The sequence below is a fragment of the Aythya ferina genome (assembly GCF_964211825.1).
Source record: "Aythya ferina genome assembly, chromosome: 12".
Classification (NCBI taxonomy): domain Eukaryota; kingdom Metazoa; phylum Chordata; class Aves; order Anseriformes; family Anatidae; genus Aythya; species Aythya ferina.
In genome coordinates, this window is record NC_140308.1 from 2,612,072 (window position 1) to 2,634,646 (window position 22,575).

Below are 22,575 nucleotides of genomic sequence, written 5' to 3' on the forward strand. Positions count from 1 at the left end.
TCAGGATGAATTAAGACTTGCAAATGTAAAATGAGTTCATCTATTTAATTAAGTAGCGGCAATATGGATGTTAAATTAAGTTAATGGCAGGCATGCCAAAACAAGGTTATAAAAAGCCTGGCCTGGCGGGGTGGGTTCCGGATCCAGCCCCCGGTGGGGGACGGGGGGCCCTGCCCTGTGCCCGGGGGGGGGGGGCTGGGGGATGCTGCCCCCCGGCTACCCCCCAAATACCCCCAGGATACCTCCAGGGTACCCCCAGGGTGCCCCCAGGGTGTCCCCAGGGTGTCCCCAGGGTGTCCCCAGGGTGCTCCCCAGGCTGTCCCTGTCCCGGTGGCTGCTGCGGGGAAAGGAGAGGGCTGGCGAAAAGCAAAAGCAGCGCGGGAAGGCGTCGCGCCCGGCACCGCAATCTTATCGGGGCTGAACTTTACTCTCCTGCTAAAGATATAGGATACTTTAGGGACATCGGAAAGAAATAATAACCCTCTGATTTGTAGCTCTCGGGCGCCGGCAGCCAATGGGAAATGAAGACTGTCTGCTGCCATTACCATTTTTTGTATGAACTATTCCCCAAAGAAATCAAACCCTTGTAAAAGCCCTCCCGTGCGGCAGCCCCTGCTCCCGCGCTGACCCGAGCCGTGCGGATTATCACCGCGCATCGCAGCCGGAGACAGGAACATTCATTAAAATTTGAAACACAAATGGAAAATTGCTACTTGAAGCCTCCTTGCCAGAGAGCCAGCCGGTTGATCAGAGACCTCATTAATGTATCTAATGTGTAAGGAACAATTAGACTTTTCAAAGACATCCTTTTCCCCGCAGCCGCTCAGCTCTGTCCAGGGGAAAAAAAAAAAAAAAAAAGGGAAAAAACCTGACCCCCCCCAGCCCAGCCCAGGAATTGCTGCGAGGGATCGGGGCGCACAACCTCAGTGGGGGCCTACGAGCCACCGGAGAGTCTCTGGTGGCACTACGGGGCCGTCCCGGGGCGCCGCTGGTGCCCGAAACGCCCGTTTCTCCTCAAGTTTGATGGCGAGGAAAGCGAGATGATTAAAAAGCTGATTTCTTTTCCCAGCGACCGGCGGGTTTTGCCATCCTCCCGTAATTAGCCAGTTACACGGCCGTATGTTTTATTTATGAGCCGAGGGCGGAGGGAAGGGGAAGCGGAGGAACGACCGTGCCCTATATATCTGCAAATAAAACACTTCATTTCCCTCCTGGGGAATGTCACCTCAAGAAACCATCGCTTTCCTGCTCACTACCCCGTCCAAATCGGAGGCTGTAAATGGCTTTGTGGGCCTGGCTGGCGCTCAGATGGGTTTAAAATATGGATTTATGTCTTTATTCTGCATAGTCAAAGGTCAACAAGAGCAGGAAATCATTGCTGAGCCGCTTATTTACTGCGGGAGGCCGGCGCTCGCTCCGCTTTGATTATTCGGCCCCGTGCGCCGGGGGCTGCGGGTGGGGGGTCCCCGCCTGCGTCCCCGCCCGGGACCTAATTTTGGGGTGCTGGGTTGTGGGGTGCACGTCGGGGAGGACGGCATCCCGCGTCACACACGGGCTTGGCAGGCTGGGGAGGAAATTGTTTACGGAGCGGTGGGAACGGGCCGTGGTGATTATAGGGTCATAAATATCACGGGGGAGGCCGAGGAGCTCGTAACGGGATGTGCTTGCCCCGGGCCGGCGGGGACCAGGCGCGCACAAGCTCGCCACGGGATTTTTGAGATTAAAACCCCCCCGGGCAGGACGTGGGTGGTGAGGAGCTGCTGCAAGGCCGGTGCCAGCCATGGGGGACCGGCCGTGCCTCGTTTTCCCCAGGGTGAGGTGGTTTGGGGTCAGCATCCAGATCGGTGAGGACCGGAGCGCACAAGGATGGATGTGGCACCCTGTCGGGACACGCGTGTCCTGGTGGGGCTGCGGGTGCCTGCGGGGAGGTCGGGGATCCCTGGGGAGGTCAGGGATCCCTGGAGAGGTCGGGGATCCTTGGAGAGGTTGGGGGGGATGTTGGGGATCCCTGGAGAGGTCGGGGATCCCTGGAGAGGTCGGGGATCCTTGGAGAGGTTGGGGGGGATGTTGGGGATCCCTGGGGAGATCAGGGATCCCTGGAGAGGTTGGGGATCCCTGGAGAGCTGGGGATCCCTGGAGAGGTTGGGGATCCTTGGAGAGGTTGAGGGGGATGTTGGGGATCCCTGGAGAGGTCGGCGATCCCTGGAGAGGTTGAGGAGCCCAGGGGGAGTTCAGGACCCCCCCCGGAAGAGGTCGGGCACCCCTGGGACATCCGCGGTGCCCCGGTGGGGAAGGTGGCAGCCGGCCGAGCGGGTCGGAGGAGCTGGGAGCACCCGGTGCCACCCCCGGCCACCTTCTCCCCGTCTCGCTGGTGCTGCGTGGGCCGTGCCGGCGGCGAGCTGCGCTCTCATGCTTTGCTAATGCCGCCTGGCACCTGCCCCAGCTCCCGGCGGCTCCGCGCGAGCGGGACCCAATTAATCCTCCAGGCGCTCGGGGAACTGGGTCAAGGCTCGTCAAGGCTCCCGCTAACGAGGGCCGAGGCGAGGCGCAGCGCAGCCGGCTGGCAGGTGCCCGCGTCCCCCCCGCACCCCGCGGGGCGGTAAGTGGGTAAAACCCAGGCGGGGCGTTCGTTGGCCATCCAACCGTCCCCGTGTGCCCCCCCCCGTTTTTTTTTTTTTTTTTTTGGGTTTCTGCGAACCGGGGGCCTCCGAGGAGGAGGAGGAGGAGGAGGGTGGCGGAGAATTCGGTTGGGCCGATGGCGCAAAGGGGCTGGTTTCCCAACGGGGCGCCGTGCCTCGGTTTCCCCATCCCAAAAGGGGGCCCCAAGGGTTACGGGAGGGGGGGTGGTTCCCTAAGGGGGGCGGGGGGGGTGCGGGGGGGTGCTGCTGCCCTCCAGGATTTTTGGGCTTCCCCCAGGGGCTGCAGGGAGCGGAGGCAGCGTGCCCCTTTGAAGTGGAGCCCAACTTCCAGGAGTGAAGCAACGCTCGTTTGCATAATGAACAAAGGGAGCAGTGGAGAGGGAGGGGGGGGGAGGTAAGGGAAAAGGGGGGGGGGGGCAAACCCCAAACCCCAACCTGGCAGGCTGGCGCGTCCCTCCCTCGCAGCCCCGCTCCGCCATTGGCCTGTAATTACAGGTTTATTGCCTGTACAGCTATTGTGTAATGACATGTTTGCAAATTAATTTTTATGGCTCATGCCATCGGTTGGGGAGGGGGGGGGGGGGGGGACGGGACGGGCAGCGCGGGGTGGGTGAGGGGGGGGGGCCCCTGTTCGGCGCCGCCGATGGTTGCGTGAGCCCAGCGGGTTGCAAACCCTATAAAAACCCCACAGCGGAGATCAGGGGGAGATTGGGGTGAGGGTTTCGGGGGGGGGGGGGGGTCCTGGGAGAGCCCCCCACCCCCAGAGGGTGCTGATGGGGATGCGCTCCTGGAGGGGGGGGGGGGCAGCTGCGCGTCCCCGTGCGCGTGCCCGCTGCCCCCTGCCCCCTGCCCGTGCCCCCAGCGGCGGGGCGGAAGGCGGCGGAGTGGAGGGGGGGGGGGGGGGGGGACGTGGAGGGGGGGGGTGGGGGGGGCGGTTTTTGGCACAGGATGTGGCCGGCCCTGCACCGAGCGATAGCGCACGGCGGCGGCGGCTCGACCCGAGGCACTTTGGGAACAGAGGGGCCGGGGGGGGGGGGGGGGGGGGCGGGCAGAGGGGGGGTGAGAAGCGAGCCCTCAGCGCCCCCCCCCACCCCCCCACGCCCTCCCTCCCCGTTTCTCCTTTCCTTAAATCAGGCCCCCCCCCTCTCCGGACCCCTCCATGGTGCTGGAGCGCGCCCCCCCCCCCACTCTGTGCTTGTTTTTTATTATTTTTTTTTTCCCTTTCTTCTTATTTTTTTTTAATTTTACCCCCCCACCAGCATCCCCGGGGGGCTCCCCCTTTGGTCCAGGGGCTCCCTTTTTTTTTTTTTGGGGGGGGGGGTCTCTCCGGCTGCCCCCCCCCCCCCTCCACCCGGTGCTGGATGCTGCATGGGATGCGATGGGCAGGCAGCAGGGAGGGGGGGGGGGTGGGCGCCGAGCAGCTGCCCCCCTCCCGCCCCCCCCCCGTTCATTAGGGGAGACAAATCTGCTGTCAGGCCGCCAGCTTGCCAATTTGCCGATAATGATCCCTGCATGGAAATTGATCGAGGGGCCAGCCTGCCTTCAGCCTGCCTTCCCCGCCGCCTGCTCAGCCTAGCCCGGGGGGGGGTGTGTGTGTGGGGGGGGCACTTTTCTGCCCCCCCCCCATCGCTTTTCCCCCCCCTCTCCATCCTTATTTTATCCCCATCCCCTCCTCGGGCATGGATAGGGGAGGGGGGGACACCCCAATAACGGGGCTCTCCGGCTTCAGGGGGTGCCCCCCCGGCTTCGGGGGGGGGCTGCCGAGGGTCCCGCCGCCTTCCTCCTCCTCCTCCTCTTCCTCCTCCTCCTCCTCTTCCTCCTCCTCCTCCTCTTCCTCCTCCTCTTCTTCCTCGCCCCCTTTTTGCGCGCGTGCCGGCCGCGTCTCGGGGGGCGCAAATAAAAAAAAAAAAAGGGAGGCGGGGGGGGCGCAGGGCAGGCTCGGCACCACCCGGCACGGCTCGGCACGGCTCCGTTGCCCGGCTCAGCCCCTCTCAGCCCGGCTCAGCACCCCCCCGCCCGGCTCTGCCCGGCCGTGCCGCTGCCCCCCCGGCCGCCCCCCGCCGGCGCCCCGCGCTGCTGCTGCTGCAATTTGGATTCTTCCTCCTCCCCCCGCACTCTCCATTTGCCCTCCTCCTCCTCCTCCTCCTCCTCCTCCTCCTCCTCCTCCTCCCCTCCCCTCCCCTCCCCGCCCCGCGGTATTTTTTCGCTTCTGGTTTATTTTTTTTCCAACCCCCCTCCGTGTGGCTCGCCGCTAATTTTTTGGGGATTTTTTTTTATTTTTAATTCTTATTCTTTTCTTATTATTTTTTTCTCTCCTCCTCCTCGCTTCCCGGCGCATCCTCTTCGCCTCGCCTCGGCTGCTTTTTTTTTATTATTGTTTTTTTTCCGCCTTCCTATTTATTTTTTGCCCCCCCCCCCTCCCGCACCCCTCCCGGGCCGCAATGGAACTGTAGCGTTAAATCATGTTCGGCTTGAAACCACCCCTCTATTACTTACCAGGTAAGCCCACGCGCGATGTGACCCCCCCGGGGAGGGGGGGGGGCTCCTTGGGGTGTCCCCCCCCCACCCCCACCTCGGGGCCACCTCTCTCCCCTTTGTCCTCAAAGCGGGGGGGGGGCAACTTTCTCCGGCAGCGTTTTGGGGTCCGGCCAGCTGTAGGGCACCCCCAGAAGGGTTTTTTATTTTGGGGGGGGGGCGTTTTCTTCCTCCCTTCTCCTCTTCCTCCGGGAGCCCCCAGGGTGTCGCCGTGCCCCCCCCCGTCTCCCCCGATGGAAAAAAGGGGGTTCGCTGCGTTTGGGGGTTCCGGGGAGGGGGGGGGGCGCATCGGGTGCTGCCCCCCCCGTGCCACTCCGCGCGCAGGGGACCGGGGGGCACCAAACTTTTGCTTTTTCGCCCCAGCCGGGAAAAAACGACCCCTGCGCCCCCCCCCCAAAGCGGTGTCGGGTGTGTTTTGGGGGGGGCGCACGCCTCGGGGGCGCGCTCAGGATGCGCGCACGGGATGGAGAGCGGAGGGGGGGGCGCCCCCCGGCAGCCCGGAGGTGGATAAGGGGGGGTCCGCCGGGACCCCGTCTCCCTTGGGGGGGGGCCGTGCCCTGCTCGGCGGTTTCCCCGGCGGTGTGGTGAAGGGGGGGGGACCCGTGTGGGGGGGCTGTTTGTTTCAGGAAATGGCTTTTGCATGTGGCGGGTCGGAGAGGAGACAAGCCGCTGCCGAGCGCGCCTGCGCCTCCGCGCACCGGGGGGGGGCACCGGGCAAAACGGGGAGCCCCGGTGGGGGGGGGGGCAGAGGTGTCACATCCCACCTAACCCCCCCCCAGAGCTTTGGGGATGCTCGCTGGCTGCTGGCACCGAGCAGCGATGCTGCCCCCAAACCCCTTCAGGGGTGCTGCCACCCTCAGGGGTGCACCCCGGGGGGGGGGACACACGACTCCTGGTGGGGGTGGGGGGCACCCGCGTTGGAGAGGGGCTGGGATTTTGGGGGAATTTCGTCCCGAGCTGTGTTTACCGGCGGCTCCTGTTGCGTGAAACTTCTGGCTCACCCTGTAATTGCTCGGGCACTAATTCCTGCCCCTCGGAAAACCAGGCAGCCTTCGTGCTGGGAAAACGGGGGGGCAAGCTGGGGAAAGGGGGGGACAAGCTGGGAAAAACGGGGGGTGCCCAGAAGGAGCCCCCAGCCCCGCCGCCCCTGGCTCAGCCCCCCCAGCTCCGGCTCGCTCGCAGCATCCATCAGGTGGTCGATTTGCTTCCCAGGCAGCTCGGGGAAAAGGGGAAAGGGAAAAAAAAAGGAGAAAAGCATAAAAAAAAAAAAAAGAGAGAGAGAGAGAGAGAGAGAGAGGAGCGTGGAAGTGTCAGCCCGGTGAGATTTCAAGCAATTAAGGAAAACGCTGTTGGAGGGGCTGTCAAAGCCAGCAGGCGCCGCGCACCGCCGGGGCTGCTCCCGGCGCAGGTGGGGGCAAAGAGGGTGGAAATTTCAGCCCCCCCCCCGCGGCCCCGGGTTCGCAGGGGCTCCGCCGAGCGGTTTGCTGGTGGCGGTGACTCAGCGGCAGGAGCCCTGCTGGGGACAGCCACCTCCCCGGGCTCTCCCCGTGCCCCACACTGCGCCTCGCCGCGTTTGGGGCTGGGACGGGTGACGCCGGAGCGGCTTTCCCGGAGGTGATGCTGGGGTGGCTGTCCTGGGGACAGCAGCGTCCCTTGGGGACAGAGAGCATCCCTCGGGGACAGCAGCATCCCCTGGGGACAGCAGCATCCCCCGGGGGCCTGGTTGTCCTCACCCTGATTTGGCACCCTGATGCGCGTGGCCCTTTGGGGCTCCCCATCCCTTTAGGACCCCCCCTATTTGGGCACTCGCTCGGCCTTAATAAAAGGGAGCTCGCCGGCAGCTCTGCCACGGGGCCAGGCTGGTCCCGTGGCTCCAGCAGCACCGAAAGAAACCAGCAGGGGAAAAAAAGAAAACCCCAAAAGCCTCCTCCGCGTCTCATGGCAGCAGCCGGCGGCGAGGTTTTCCCCCGGCGGAGCAGGACGGGGCCCTCGGTGCCTCCCCGTCCCCGGCGGGTGCCGGCGCGCAGCGGAGGATGCTGCTGACTCAGGGCCTTCCTAAATGGTTCCTATTTTTACGCCGGGGCCGGCAATATTTAGCCCGTGGATCAAAGCAGATGGAGGTATCTGGGTGATGCCGCGTAAACACCCGCTCGGCGTGAGTCACCGCGCCGGCCCGGCTGCTTTCGGGTGGAGACGGCCGCCCCCGGCTGCTTTTGGGGTGCTCGGGGACGGCCCCCCCGGCGAGGGCAGCGTGGCAGCCCTGCCAGGAGCCGGGTTCTTCCTCGCCCTTCCTCTTCCTCGCTGGGTGTGGGAGCAGGGGCTGCGTTATGGGGTGATGCTCTTGGGGTGCCGGGTGGCGCCGCAGGGCGCAGCGTGCCGGGGAGCCCTCCTGCCTTCCTTCCTCGCCCACCCCGCTGTCCTCCTCCTCCTCCTCCTTCTCCTCCTCCTCCTCCTCCTCTCCTCGCCAGTCCTAAATTCGGTCGCCATGGCAACCATGTCAACCACTTTCCAGCTTCCCCGTGATTATTTGACAAGGGGAGGGCGGGGAGAAAGAAGGGGGCGAGGGGAAGGGGATGGCTGAGCGCGGCAGAGGGCGAGGGCTGCGCGCCGGGTGGGGACCGGGGACAGCGCCCCGGGGACGGGGGTGACGCTTCCCCAGGGCTTTTCCCTGCCCAGTGGGGCTGACGCCAGCTCAGTGCCTGCCCAGGGGCCAGCTCTGTGGCTGCTGCTCAGGGCTGGGGCTCGTTTGGTGCCCCCCCAGCTCCACACGGGCACGCAGCCGGCACCGGGGGCTGCCCTCTCCAAATTCAGGGCCACCCTGCGCTGCCCCTGCTCGTGCCAGGGCCCTGCTGGCACCTGGAACACCCGCAGCTTGGAGGAGGGCGCGGAGGGGAATTATTCCCATTCACCCCCTTTTCCTCCCTCTTTTCTTCCCCCCCCTCCCACCCACCTTCTCCGTAATCCCTTTATTCCTGGGTTAAGCCTGGTTCCCAATGGTTTTAAGGACAGATTTACCCGCGGCTATATAGGACAGGGTGGAACGAGGGGCTGCCGCTCGGGTGGGCGCACAACATCACCCCGACATCACCCCGGCGGGGGTCTGTCCACCCCCAAAAACGGGTGCAGGCAGCGAGCTTTCGGGGCTCTCCCCAGCATCCCCACCCAGCTGCGCACCCCGTGCCGTGGCGCCGCTCCCGTGTGCCGCTCACCTTCAACCCCGCAGGGGGTTTCGGGGCAGCAGGTGCTTCCTTTCTTCGCCGCGGCCCCCCCGCCTCCGCCGCCCGCTGCTTTGGCACCGGCTGGTGGCACCTGCCGGGGGCCGGGGCCGCTCCTTGGCACGGCGCGGCGGCACGTGCGCGGCACCGGCGCTCGAGGCTCAAAGCGGGGCCACCCCTGCCCCAGCCTGGCATCCGTGCTCACCCCCCCTCTCTATTTTTATGCGCTTTTCTATCATTTTTTATTTATTTTTTATTTTATTTCCTCCTCCCACGCCGAATTAAGCACCGCTGCCTGGTGGCACCAGCCCACGTTGGATATTTCTGACACCTCCACGCTGCCAGATGTCAAAGGCCGGCGTGCTTCAAAGAGCCACCGGCCGGGAATAAAAACCCTGATGCACGTCTGCGACGGGGGGGGGGAAGCAATGGGGCCCCCGCAGCCGGAGACGTGTCACCCGTGGCAATATCCCCGCCAGGAATTATTTAATTTAATGGCACCCACCTTGGGGTGCAGCCTGGCCCCGCTGCGAGCGCGCGCGCAAGGCGGAGGGGAAAAGGGAGAAGGGGGGGGGCTGCGTTTCTGCAGGGTTTTCTCCTTTTCCCCCCTTCTTTTAATAATAATGCTTTAAAGATGTTTGACATCTGTAACAAACAGCTGGCATCCTGTTATGGAAGAATGTCCTTTTATTTCCGAGCAGGTTGAACTGTCATTAATAGTATAATTAGGTGATTATCGGCGTACAGCAGAAAACTGCTTAATTGCACGGCGAGCTGCGCGAGGATCCCCGGCTCCTTTTATTGCCGTATTTGTTTTAGCCGCCTGAAATTTTTCGCGCTGCGTTGTTGTTTTTCCACATTGATTATTATTTTTTAATGCCTGTGACAGCTGTAGGAGCGTGGCAGGCAGCACCGGCGCTGAGCGCGCCGGCGGCGAGAGGGGCGCAGGGAAGAAAAGGGGGGGGGACACCCCGCGCTGGCACCCGTCCCTGTCCCCCCCCCGCTCTCCCTCCCCTCCCCAAGGGTTTTATTTGTTAACCCCGTGCGTGCCAGGCTTGGGAGATGACGGGGATGGCATCGAGGCGGGGAGGGGGGCACCCTTGGGTGGCAGCGAGGCGCAGATTTGGGCGGCAGGGGGTGCGGGGAGGCGGCGCTGGAGCCCGCTGCTGCTTCTCCCCCCCGCCTCGGTGAGCACGGAGCACGGAGGGGAGATGCTGAGCACCAGCTTTGCCTCGCCGTGGTGCTTCCCCTTTGGATGCAGATGAAAGCCCGAGATGAAAAGCCGGCCCCGGCGCATCCCCTCGGCGAGTGTCAAGCGCCGCGGCTCCCCCGACCGAGCCGTCCCGCGTGGCAGGATGAAAGAGCTGGGAGCAAACGTGCCTGTCTCGCCTGCAGCGGGAATAAAGGAGACATCCTGCCACCTCGGAGCCTTTGTTAGTGCTGCCGTGCCTTCGGCTGCCAGCACGGAGCGAGCGGGGAGCCAACGGAGGAGCCGTGGAGCTGGGGCACCGCTCGGCGCGGGGTGTCCCCTCGTGCCATCCCCCCCCGGGTGGCTCTGCTGCCTCCCGGCCCCTCTCCGTGCCCCCACGCGGGGAAAACACCCCCCGGGTGAGCCGCACGTGGCCGTCCCCTTCGCTCCAGGCCGTGGGATGGAGACGGAGTGTCCCTGTCCCCATGTCCCCGTCCCCGTGTCCCCGTCCCCATGTCCCCGTCCCCGGGCCATGGCGTTGTGGCCGAGCAGATTTTCTGTGCCCGCCAGACAATGGCGCTTTGTATCTCCCCCCGGTGCTGCGAAACACACTTGTTAGCGCCGCATCTTTGTGCTGTAAATTTCCATGGAGTAATTACGGCTTAATTTATGATAATCCCGGGCGGGCAGGGGGAGGGGGGGGGGGGGCGAGCGAGCGCCACTCCACTTGGGAAGTTGCCGGCCCTGGCCGAGGGGTCCCCGCATCCTGCCCGCCAAACTTCCCCCCCCAGCCACCCTACAAACCCAGGGCATGAGCGTCCCCAGCCAGGGGCTGATGGCACAGCCGGGTGCTGTCCCCGAGGACAAGCAGGGATCATTTTGTGCCCAGCCACGGCGTCAGGATGGTCCCCAGGGTGTCCCGTGGGGACGCTGCCCGTGCCACCCCGACGAGAAGCTTGGGAAGCTGTGGGTGTGTGGGTTTGGGTTGCCCTGGGGTGCCGTGCCGTGCCGTGCCGTGCCACCAGCACCCCGAGCAGGATGAACCCACCCTGCCCCTCGCCACGAGCCCTCTCCGGGTGCCTCCTCAGCTCAGCACCACCGAGTGGCTCATCCTGCCTTTGTCTGCGGGGCTTCTTACCCAGCCAAAGAGAGGCTCTTTTCCCTCGGCCTTCCAGGCAGGCAAATTAGACGCTTTGGCAATTTTCAAGAAGTATGGAGGGAAGGAGGGGAGGGAGGCGAAGCAGGGGAGGAAAGTCTTTTATCTCCCTGCCGGCAGCCAGCAGGTTGCATGCGCCGGGTTTCGGCGTGCTGAGTAAATAGCCTGACCTGGCCCTGGGCGGCTCTGCTGGTGCCTGGCGATGGGGCGGGAGGCAGAACGGGTGCCCCGTGGGTGGTGGGGGGACACCGGGGGCTGGTGGAGGGCATTTGTGGGGTGTTTGTCCCCCTTCCTGCCCAACCTGTGCAGCAGGGTTGGAAACGAGATGCTCCTCGCTCCCCGCGTCCTCCTGAAAGCCGTGGGGTACCACGCTGCGTTATGGGGTCAGCCGTGCCATAAATCCTGCCGGGCGAAGCGATTTGGGGACCGTTTAATGCCCCATGCGCAGCGGGAAGGTCTGGTGGCACCTCAGGGACCCCAGCAGGGACACCAAGAGCCTGGTGCCCGTGCACCTCACCAAATGAGGCTCTTGTGGGGGCCTGTCCCGTGCCTGCCACCTCCTGCCAGCATCCCCGGGGCTGGGGGTGTCCCCAAGGGGGGGATAAAACCCCGGGGCTGCGCCCGCCGCACCTGCAGCCCGGCCCCCGTTCGGAGGCAGAGCGCACCGAGTGACATTTGCCAAGCGTAAAAATTCAATTAATTCCAGCAGGCAGATTAAATATAAGTGAATTTTAATAATTTGCTCTAAAGGCTGAGGATTACTGTAGGCAAAAAAAAAAAAAAAAAAAAAAGAAGAAAAAAATAAAAAAGGGAAGGAACTGCACGCGCGGGGGCACCGGCTAGCCTGCCTGGCACCGGCACGTGGGCTCGCCGGCGCTAATCGCGCTAATTCCTGGCGCGGGGGAGGCCGGGGAGGGGGCGCCGGGCTCCCAGCCCGCGGGGGGGGCTCTGCGGGAGCCCCTTCCCTGCTCTCTTCCCAGCCTCTTCGCGCCGAGCTGGGCAGGGGCTGGGAGGTGGCGATGCGCCATACGCTCCGGCGCCCCCCAGCACGTCCTCCCCCGCTGCTCCGTGCCCCCAAACATGCTCTTTTTTAAATTATTTCTCTTTTTTTTTTTTTTTATTATTTCTCATTTTTCTTCTTTTTTTCCTCTTTTTTTTTTTTTCATTTTTTCTCTTTTTTTTTTTCCTTTTTTCCTCGTTTTTTCTTTTTTTCCCCTGGGTTTCAAAACCTTTGCAGGGTGCAAACGCACAGCCGAGCGCAGCGCAAAGCTCCGCTCCTCCGCCCAACCCTCTTTTGGAGGTGCCAAGGCGGAGGGCGAGCCCCTTTTGGGGACCCCCACGGGGGATTTGGGGCGCACGGGGGGGCTGTGGGGCGCAGGGTGTCTCCCAGCCATTGCTGGCAGATGGCGCCGGTATTAGGGGAACGAAAATCCGCGCCGTAAATTTGCCGTTTGCCAGTGTTCATTTCTTCTCCCGAGGTAAAACCTGCCCCCCCATCCCGTGCCGTGCCAGCTGCGGCTTCATAAAACGTGCGGCGGCGATGGAGGGGCAGCGTGGGACCCTCAATGCGCTCAGGGTCCGTCTGTCTGTCCGTCCATCCATCCATCCATCCCGCCGGGTGCCCCCTCTCCGCCTCGCCCCCTCCCCAGCCCTCGCGGCGGCGCGGCGCGGCCGGGATTGATGGAGATTGCCCGCGACCTTTGCTAGGACAAGAGGCATTACCATTAATACTTCTGTATTTCCTGGGTTCGCGCGGCGCATAAATCTCCTATCAAGTCAGGCGGGCCGGGTAATCTGCCAGGCTGCATTATTCATACCCACCAACCCCCCCCCCCCGGTGCTGTAAGCTCTTTGTTGCGCGCCCGTCGGGGGTGCTGAGCCTTTTTGGGGTGGGCACTGATGGGGTGCAGTGGGGTCGGGGAATCCTTGGTGCTGGCTGAGCTTTCTGCTGGGGTCCAGAAGCAATTGGGGTGGCCCCAAAGGGCTGGGGACGTGTCCTGGGGCTGGTGGTGGTGCTGTGGGGTCGGGGCACTGCTGCTTGCCCCGTGCTGCGGCTCCGAGCATCCCTGGCACCGGTGGGCAGCGCTATCCTGGCCCCCCCCCAGCCCCTAACCACGGGGGATGCTCTCATTAACCTGAAGCATTAAAGGGTGAGGGTCACCAAGCTGCTGGGTCCAGCCCTGCTCACCTCCTGGCTGCTCGGAGGTGCCTGGATTTTGGCTACAGCCCCTCCTGGCCCTGCTGGAAGGGGCCGAAATGCCCTAAAAGCATCGGGATGGAGGGAGCCAGCCCCTCACCTCGCCTCCCTGCCTCCCAACTCTGCCCCAGAGCCCCCGGCTCTGCCCCTGCCCCGCTCGCCCTTCGCCTCCCTCCTGCCCCGTGCAAGACCCAGCCTGCGCGAGAGCCTAATCTCCAATTTTATTCGCTCGGCTCCAGCCGATTTGCATAATCCACATAATCACCCCGGTTTTAATTGCCCGCAACTCTGCAGAAAGATCATGTGGTTAAGTGGTAAATCATAATTAGATAAATAATTGGCTTGGCCACAGCAAGCTGCTTTGTTATACCTGCCATCTGCTGGGCAAGGGCTTCGCGCGCCGAGAACAATGCGCCGCTGACGGCAAAGCGTGCGCGGCCCGCGGCGGGGCCGGGCTGGGGGGCACGGGGATGGGGCTGGGATAGGGTTGGGGTGTGCGGGGTGATGCCCACCCCCTGCTCGTGGGGTGCCCAGCAGTGCTGTGCGAGGCTCAGCAGCGCTGTGCAGAGCTGGGCCACGAGCCACGCGATGCCCGGCGGCACCAGGCGGTGCGCAACGGTGCCACGCGACGGAGCCTCCGTGTGTGCCCCCCTTTTCCCCAAAAAGCAGGGGGCTGGCTGCTCCTCTCCGCTGCTGGTGGAGGTTTTCTGGCCGCAGATCTTGGCACACGTGCCCCCAAAGCCGGGTGGTTTTTGTTTTTTAAAAGTCCTCGTGCTGGTGCCGAGGCGAGGCCGGCCTTGCGCCCCCATGACCCGGCACCGTCCCGAGGTGCATGGGGTGAGGAGAGGCTCAGGGGCTGGCAGCATCCTGTGGATATGTGAGGTTTTGGAGCCTCCAGCTGGCACGGGGCGTGGGGAGGTGGGGGCTGTGCCTTGGGTGCGCTCAGCCGGCCGAGGAAAGTTGCCGTGCAGTGACCCACAGGGCTGGGGGCAGCTTGCAGGGGGGCGCATCGAGGGCCACCCTTGTCTCCAGCTCTCCAGGAGGCCGTTGCCACGAAAACCCAGCTGTGGCTTTGCAGGAACCTCCGGTGTGATTTCCGAGGGGCCTAAAAAGCCGCCCTGGCTCACTTGGTGCCCTCCATCACCTTGGCGAGGGCAGGTGAGGCAGGGAATGAAACCACAGGAGCCCACGGGGTGGTGGTAGCACCACGCCACCCGTCCCTCTCCGGCTCTGCTCCCCCCTCAGGAGCCTTCATTACTTTGCTCGCTGCCGTTTGCCGGATCAATGAGCCATGGAGGAAAGATCGATGGAAGCCAGCGGGCTGATAGCACCGTGCCTGGGGGGCTCGCTGCTCCCTGGGGAGCCCCCCGCTCCTGGCCCCAGCCATCGGGGTGCTCCCGGCCCCGAGGGAGTCACCCAGACCCCTCTGTGGGTGCTGGGAAGGGACCTCTTCATCCTGGCTGCTCCGGGATGGGGTTGTGGAGGGTGGCTGGACACGCTTGGGGACATTTGGGGACACTTGGGGACACGGAGCGCGGCTGTGGGGACAGGCGCCGTCGTTTCGGCTCGTTAGGAAGCGGCTGCGTGCCAGGTGGCCGTGCCACGGGGAGGGGTTGGGGGGGTGGGAGGGAGGGCAGGAGCTGGGGCTCCGATCAATCAATTAATTAATTAATGGAGCGTGTCGTAGGTGCGGCGGCAGAGCTGTTTTAATGAGGGCTGATGGAAAATGCGCGGCGGCGCGGCGGGGAGCTGGCTGAAACGTGGCCGGGGAGGAGGGAGGGTGCTGGGTGGGGGAGAGGCGGTCCTGCTGCCTGTCCCCTGCTGGTGGAGGGGCCAAATCCTTCTCGGGTGCTGGGTTTGGAAACCCATATTCCTCCCCCGTGGCCAAGGAGCATCAAACGTGGCCCCCGTGGAGCTCAGCATCACGCCTCCACCACCCCGAGGCGCTCGTGCCACCCGGATCTGTCCCCATGGGAGCGCAGGGCTTGGCACGTCGTGTCCCCCCGGTGTCCCCCTGCTGTGTCCCCCCCCCCGGGGGCAGGCTCTGGAGGGGGGCACGTGGAGGGGCCGGGTGCTCGCTGCTCGCCCAGGCTCTCGCCCAGGCTCTGGGCTGCTGCATTCAGCCGGGGCTTCACAAAGCGAGGCAATTAGCATGGAAAATGTATGCAAAGCAGCTGTTCCCCGGGCGAGGGGCGTGCAGCTGGATGCCGGCTCCAGATTGGGAGCAGAGGCGGTGAAAGGAGAGGAAGTATCGCTGCAGCCCGGGGTTAAGAGGCAGAGCAGGAGAACAAAAGCCAAAGCGGGCGCCCGGGGCCTTAACCCCTTCGCTGGCCAACCCCGGGGCTCCCCGTGGGGCTCCCTATGGGGCCGCGGCTGCAGCCGGCACCCAGAGGGACCCCCCCATGGCACCTCCTGGCCATGGGGACCTCCTGGGGTGCCCCTGGGAACCTTTGGTGATGGTCCTGGGGACCTTCGGTGGTGGCCTTGGGGACCTTCAGTGGTGGCTCTGGGGACCTTTGGTGGTGGCATCGCCCACCCTGCCCCACTGAGGTCCCTGCCCTGCCCGGGGGGGCTCAGCAAAGGGCAGGGGGGTGCCCGCAGGAGGGTGCTGGGTGGCTCCAGGTGCGGGTCCAGCCCCAGGGGGGGACACTTGCTCCTCGCTCTCTCAGCCTCCCTCTGCGCCGTGTTTTTTTTTTATTATTATTTTCATTTTTTATTTTTTTTTTCCCCGCTCCATTTGCCAGGGGCTGGAGATGCTGCCTGATCGTATTTGGTAATAAATTATTAGTTCCACCGCTTGTGCACCCGGGAGCTGAAAATAGCTGCTTTTAAGCAGGCGGCTGGTGCAGGGCTGGGTTCAATGGCAATCTGCTCTGAAGGGCACTCCACGCTCATTAGGGGCCTTTCAAGGTGCCTCCGCCGTGCCGGCAGAGGGGGGGCTTCAACGAGGTGCTGAACCTGCCAGCACCACGGTTCCCGGCAGCCTCCTGCATTGGGGGGGGACAGGGACAGCGGGGACAGCAGCTGGGAGCTGGCAGTGGCACCTGGATGCCCTGGGATTGTCCCTGTGGTCTCCCTCCTGTGCGCCCCCTGCCAGCACCCCAAAATACCCAGGGCGCTCCCCATCCTCCTGCAGCTATCCTTGTGGCCTCGGTGCCACCTCTCCTGTCCCTCTCCCGGTGGCAGCGACGTGGCTGGGGGGGATTTTGGAGCTCCAGGACCCTCGTGTGCCCATCGGGGCGAGGTGGCACAGGGGGACACGGGTGGGGAAACCGATGGCAGGAGGCGAGGGTGCAGGAGGGGGGCGCGCACCGCTGTGCGCCCCACGGGGCCGTGAGCCCTGCGGTGGCACTGGTGACACTGGTGGCACTGGTGTGTCACCAGTCACTCCAGCAGCTGCAGCCCGCTGCCTTCTAGTGGCTGCTGACACGGTGCCACCCTGCCCACGCGTGTCCCCTTTCCCCACGTGTGTCCCCTCTGCCCACGCGTGCCACCCTGCCCACGTGTGCCACCCCTCCCAGTGCGCCCTCAGCCTCGCAGGTGACACCGGTGACCGTCCCCACTTGCTGTCAGTGGCACGAGCGAGCATCCCTTGTCCCCAGGGAAGGCTCCGGGTTTTGGGGTACGGGATGGCCGGGGGGGGGGGACGTCCCCACCACCTCCCCACCCCTCAGCCGCCGGCGCCGAGCGCCCACGTGCTCCGTCCCATCCCGTCCCCGCCGCTCCCGCTGCCCGCGGCTGCTGCCACCGCCGTGTTTATTTGTCTCCGGCCCCAGCAGGCAGCCAGACTGGTTCTGCTCCCGCTGCTGGAGGAGCGCCCGGTGCCAAAAAACCCGCCAGCGTCATCGGGAGCAGATGGAGGGAGGATGGCACGCTCCCAGCGCGGGGACGCGCCAGCGCCGCGGGAAAGGGGTGCCGGGTCGCAGGGTGCCACCGTGTCCTGCCACGGGGGACAGCAGTGGCCTCGGCCATCCCCTGAGCCACGTCCCCACAGCCCCCCAGTGTCCCCTGGAGTCCTCGGGTCCCCGGGGGCTGGCACCTCTTCCTGTGCCCCTATAGGGCTGGGGGCGGCATTGGGGCGCCCTGCCCTGTTTTGGGGTTCGGCCCCCACCCCGGTGATGCGGCTGGCGCCGGTGACGTGCCCCCCGGGTCTGGGACCTGTTTTTCAGCACGGGTTTGCCTGCTGGGAAGAGCAGCTGGAGGCAGGGGAGGGGAGGGAGGATCGGGAGAGCTGCGGCGCGCCACCGAGCCGGGGGGCCCGGGAGAGGCCCCACCTCGTTGTGGGGTGGGGATGGGGACAGGGATGGGGACAGGGACAGCTCGGAGGCACCCAGAGTCCCAAATCCCTGTGCCTGGCCATCTCCCTGCCCGCCGTGCCTCAGTTTCCCCATGCAGGGCAGCTCTCCCAGGGGACAGCGCGGGGATGGGGACACCTGGACAGACAGACGCCACCTCTATCATGGGGGCAGGCTGAGCGGTGGCACTGCTCGGCCCCAGCCTGGGCAAAAAGGGATTTTATCACCAGGAAAGAGCAGCAGAGAGGGTTTGGAGCCCGGCCGTGGGGCAGGGATGCAGAATTTTCCCAGAATCAGCTGGGAAAAAGGCTGGCGAGCTCCCTGCGCGCATCCTGGGGTGCCGGGGGGGTCCCCACGGAGCTGGAGCTCGCGGCTCCCCCCATGCAACCAACCAGACCCGGCGATCCCTGGTGCTCCAGGGACGTCCCCGCTTCACGGGCGAGCGCCGAGCGTGCCGAATTTTGGGGAGGAGGTGGCTGGGGCTGCAGCCATCAGCTGAGCATCACATGCTGGTGCCGCGCGCGCCGGGCGCTTGCGGGATGCTGCCGTGTCCCTGGATGGGGTTGGGGGGGGCACAGGAGGGCAGACAGAGCTTGGCACCGGGCCGGGGGGTGGCCAAAATTTCCCCCCCGCGCCACGGGGCTGTGATTAGAGAGAGCGTGGAGGTGGCAGGGCCGGGTCTGGTGGCTGCGAGGAGCCGGGGATGAAAGGGAGGAGTAATTACAGAGCCCGCAGCGGGAGGCAGGCGCAGCGCTGCTCAGCAAAGCGTCGCCAGCCTTTATTGGGGCCGGGGGGGTCGGGCCGGGGGTTAATAGCTGCCGAGGAGCCCCACGGGCTGCTCGGGGGGCTGCAAACCCCCAGGATGGTGCCAGGCAACGCACCCAGCACCCCGCTCTCCAAGGGGGGCGCACCCAAGCTCGACGGGGAGGTGGAAAGGGAGGGGGGGTCCGGGGTTTTGGGGGGGGGCTGCTCTGAAGCCCAGGGGTTTGCTTCCCAGCTGTTGGCGTAATGAATTTACATGAGCCCGGCGTGTCGACAAGGCTGCAGTCAATGGCTGAGAGCCCCGGAGTTAATAAATGCTGGGATAATGAGGGCAGAGGGGAGCGCGCGCCGCCGCGCCGGCCGCCTCTCCAGGGGCCGGGGGGGGGCAAAGATTAATCAGTGCCGAGTGGCGCTCGGCGCCCCCCCCGCCCTGGCCCCGTGGCCTCCCCTGCTCTGCCCCAGCCTCCCTGAGGCTGGCAGAGGGGACGTTTTGGTGGCCCTGGTGGCCCAAGGTGGCCGTGCTGAGCCCCTGGGGGCTCACGGGGTCCTTCAGGACCCCCCCTAGCGGGCACGGCCCCCCCTCCCTGCCTGCCCACCCGGGAGCGGGGCTAATTTTAGGCCGGCGTTAATGAAGCTGCTCATTTGGAAGTCTATTTTAAGGGCCCTGACATCAGCAGTTGCTGTTTTCGGAGGTGGAGAGCCCTGGAGCACGTGGCTGGGACAGGCACGGTGACGGGGGGGGGGGCACGGGCACCCCAGTGGGGTGTGGGGTGCGCTGCGCCCTGACGGTACTGGGACCACCCCCCCCGGCCCTATAGAGCCACTGGGCTGCGGGGCGCAGCCACGGGGACCTGGGGGTGTGATGGTGAGGATGTGGGGTTGAGCTGGGGGGCTTTGGGGGTGCAGGAGGGGGTTTTGGGGTGCTCGGGGGGCGCGGTGGTGAAGGTGCGATGGGGGGGATTTGGGGACGGGGTGGTGCGGATGGGGGCCACAGTGGGGAGCTGGGGGCAACGGTGGGGATTTGGGGGTGCAGCGATGGGATTTTGGGGTGCAGCGATGGGATTTTGGGGTGCAGTGGTCAGATTTTGGGGTGCAGGGTGACGATTTGAAGGTGCCGTGATGGTGATGGGGGGCACGACATCACCCCGGGGGCGTGCAACCGGCGACCTGATGGCGCGGCGGCGGGGATTTGGGTTTGGGTCCAGCGGGCTCCAGCAGCATTACTCCGGGTTTCGGCAGCAGAGCACTACCCGGGGGGGCTCCCTCCTTCCCCAGCAGGGCGCTGCCATCCCCGTGCCCCCCCGGGGCACCCCTTCTCTCCCTGCCGAGCCCCCCCCCGTGCCGTTATCCGCGCGCGGGCAGGGGCTGGCGGCTCAGCGGGGCCATGTGATGCTGGCGGCAGCTGGTGGCCCCGTGTCAGCTTGTTTGCTGCAGGCGAGCAGCCCGCCTGCTTTGTTAGATAAGCTGCCGCCCCGTAAGCACGCGGGGAGCTCAACGGGGCGGGGGGGGGGGACACGGAGGGGGGCTCGCACCCACCCCCCGGGGGCTGCGTCCTATTGCATGAGCCCCGGGGGCGCTTTTTGTGGTGAGGGGTGATGGGGGTGCGCGGGGATTTGGTGCGGATCCCGCTTTGGGGTGGGTTTGGGGTGGGTTTGGGGGGGCTGTTTTGGCTTTGGTGCTGAGGGGAGGGGGCGCGGGGGGGTCCTGGTGCTGTCCCCATCCCCTCCCCGTTGTTGTCCCCGTTGTCCCCGCTGCCCTCGGCGGCGCTGACCCCGCGCGTCTCTCGTTGGCAGGCATGAGCCATGAGTCGAAGTCGCCTTCCCTAGGAATGCTGTCCACCGCCACCCGCACCACCGCCACCGTCAGCCCCCTCACCCCCTCGCCTCTCAACGGCTCCCTGGTCCCCAATGGCAGCCCGGCAGCCAGCAGCACTTTGTCCGTCCAGGCAGCACCTTCCTCCAGCTTCGCCGCCGCCCTCCGCAAGCTCGCCAAGCAAGCCGAGGAGCCCAGAGGTACGGACGGGGTCCTTGGGTTGGGGACTTGGGGACTGGCACACCCCATCAACCTCCTCCAGAGCCTTCCTCTGCGAGGACGCACGGGAACAACATTCGGGCCACCCCGGGGCGCAGCGGAGCCGCCGTTTCGCCCCAAATCCTCGTGCGCCACCGCCGCGTCCCCGTCACCACCCCGCGCCGCCCCGACCTCCCCTTCCTCCTGCTCTCCTCGCCATTTCCCGGCCTGATGTCTCCTCCTCGGCGCCGTGTCCCGAGGGGGCAGTTTAGAAATTCAATTCAGCCGGCGTGATCCGAGTGCCGGATCATTCCCTACCCCGGGAGGAAGGTTGGAGAGCGCGCGGGGCGGAGGAGCGTGTCCTCACCTCCCTCTCCCCTGCGCCCTCCCCGCCGTGCTGCGCTGCGACGTCCTTTTTCCCGAGGCTCCTCTGATGTGTTCCTTCCCCAGCCTGATTTCCCTGCGAAATAACAACCCCGGGCACCAGCACGGAGAGGCACGTGTGGGAATGGAGATACCCGGTGCCTTAACGGGAGCCCCGTGGCAGGGGATGGAGCAGGGAGGTGCAGCACGGGGCCCTGTCCCCATCCCGTGGCACCCCACAGCACCCCCAGGGCTCAGCCTCTGTCCCTCTCTGCGGGGTTTCAGCTCTTGAAGGGGTCGCCAGGGGGGATTTGGAGGTGCCAGGGTACATGGGGTTTCTCCTAATGTTGCCCCCGGTGGGTCGTTACCCAGCCCCTTTTTGCAAACACCATTTACCAGATCCGTGAAATGCCACGAAAAGCCAGAACCCAAAGCCTCAGGCACCAAACGGTCCCAGGAAGGACCTGGGGGTGTGTTTGTGGCTGGCTCCCCCCCCAAAAAATGCATCCAGTCCCATTAATCCCAGGGCGCCAGGTCACAGGGGGGCTCAGCTCCCTGCTGCCAGCTCCCCATCTACTTCCCTCGGGGCGCTTGCACGGCTGTGGTTATTTTTTAATTTCTGGTTGTTTGACGATTTTGCCTTTTCCTCCCCCGTTCCCTCTCTCCTCACACCTGCAGCCGCTCTCCCTTTGCATCCTTCCCCAGCAACCTGCCCCAAAGCTGGCTCGGGGCCAGCAGCCGTGCCCAAATTGGCTCATCCCCGGGGGTTTCCGTGCGCGTGGGCTGCTGTGTGTGTGTCTGGGGAGCTGTTTCTCTCCGAGCCGTGGATTTTTCCCCCCTGGGAATCCGCTCCTCATCCCGTTTCCATCCCAGGAGGTGCGCACGGTGGCTGCCGTCCTGCTCCCCCCCCGGGCTGCACGGACACAGGGATCAGCCCCAGCGGGTCCACGTGGCTCTGCCATGCTCCACGCATGCGTGGGGATTTTCTCATCCCAAAAAACTCCCAGGGTGCGAGGGGACCTGGCCGTGCCCTCCAGAGCATCCCACATCACCACGGGGCCGGGCACGTTGGTCCCATCGGAGGGATCAAAGCACAAAGGAACCCCAAAGCCACGGGGGCCGGCTGGGGCATCCCGCCTCGCCCCCTGCCCAGGTTTGCCTGCAGGGGATTTTTTTCCCCCCTTTTTTCTTTTTTTTTTTTTTTTTTTCCCCCCTCCTCCTTCAGGGTCTCAGCTGTTAATTACATTTGCCTGTCAGCCCCGGCTGCTAATCTGCTATCGCCGAGCGGAAAGCGGGAGGTCAGAAAACAAAGGTGACACCATCACACTGTGCCTCTTGTCATCTCCAATCCAGATTAGTTTCATTGACTAACTCCTGGCTGAATACCGCCAGTTAATTATAACGATCACAAACCCTCCCGTTTAAAGCCACACAGCGAGAATTAAGGTTCTGAAGTAAGACTTTAGCTTCATTAATTGCCGGGCTCATTGTGATGGTATTGATTGTTAACGCTATCGCGTGGTGAGTAATGGCTTCCCAGCTCAGAGGGGATTAGGCTGCTAATTGTTGTTGGCCTTGCGCTGACAAGATAGACTTCAGTGGGTGTCAAATCCGTATCGCCTGCCTCCTTTGTCGCGGGCAGCCTTTCTCTCCCCGAGCCTCGCCGCTCTCCAAATGAAAGCGATTCGGAGCGAGGCGGGAATAAGTAATAAGGCGGCGTGGCCGGCAGCTTGTCCTGCCCCACTGCTGGCCTTCCAGGTGCTGCCGTGGGTTTTCGGGGGCCAGCTGGGGTGCTGGGGGGGCGAGCAGGCGGCTTGCACACCCGCGGGGTGAGCAGGCAGCTTGCACGCTCAGGGGAGCCGCCGTGCTGGCGGGGCGCGGGGCCAGCTCACGTGCGCACGGTGGCTTCGGCCACCCGTGGCTGGTCCCTGCCCGGGTGCCACAAAGCAGATTTTGGCCCAAATTCCCCGCTGGGGGGAGGCCACCAGCCTGCTGCAGCTGGGGCCGGTCCCAGTTTGGGAGGATTTTGTGCTGGGGGGGTTGCTGCAGAGCGCAGGGCGGCTCGCCGTGCCGTGGTTGGCGTGGGATTGGCACCGCTGCTCCTGCTCGGCGTTCCTCCCCGTGCCGCGCTCTCTGCTTCAATTCCCGTTTTTGGAGGGCTTCGTTTCTCCCTCCAGCATCCCCAGAGTGGGTGTGATTTCAAATACAGACGCC

General features: G+C 64.8%; 1 protein-coding gene across 7 annotated transcripts in view; it reads left to right on the forward strand.

Annotated features, from left to right (window-relative positions):
* GSE1 (Gse1 coiled-coil protein) overlaps positions 1-22,575 on the forward strand; it is a gene marked incomplete at its 5' end in the record, with an annotated part of 94,101 nt that overhangs the window by 62,052 nt on the left and 9,474 nt on the right. For 5 of the 7 annotated variants that reach the window (XM_084533200.1, XM_084533201.1, XM_084533202.1 and 2 more), the window contains one exon: positions 19,782-20,000. In XM_084533200.1, the coding sequence (XP_084389326.1) occupies positions 19,782-20,000 (219 nt within the window). Of the gene's footprint in view, positions 1-4,868; positions 5,139-18,731; positions 18,854-19,781; positions 20,001-22,575 lie in introns of those variants that run through there. The other 2 variants (XM_084533205.1, XM_084533206.1) reach the window with 2 other exon arrangements.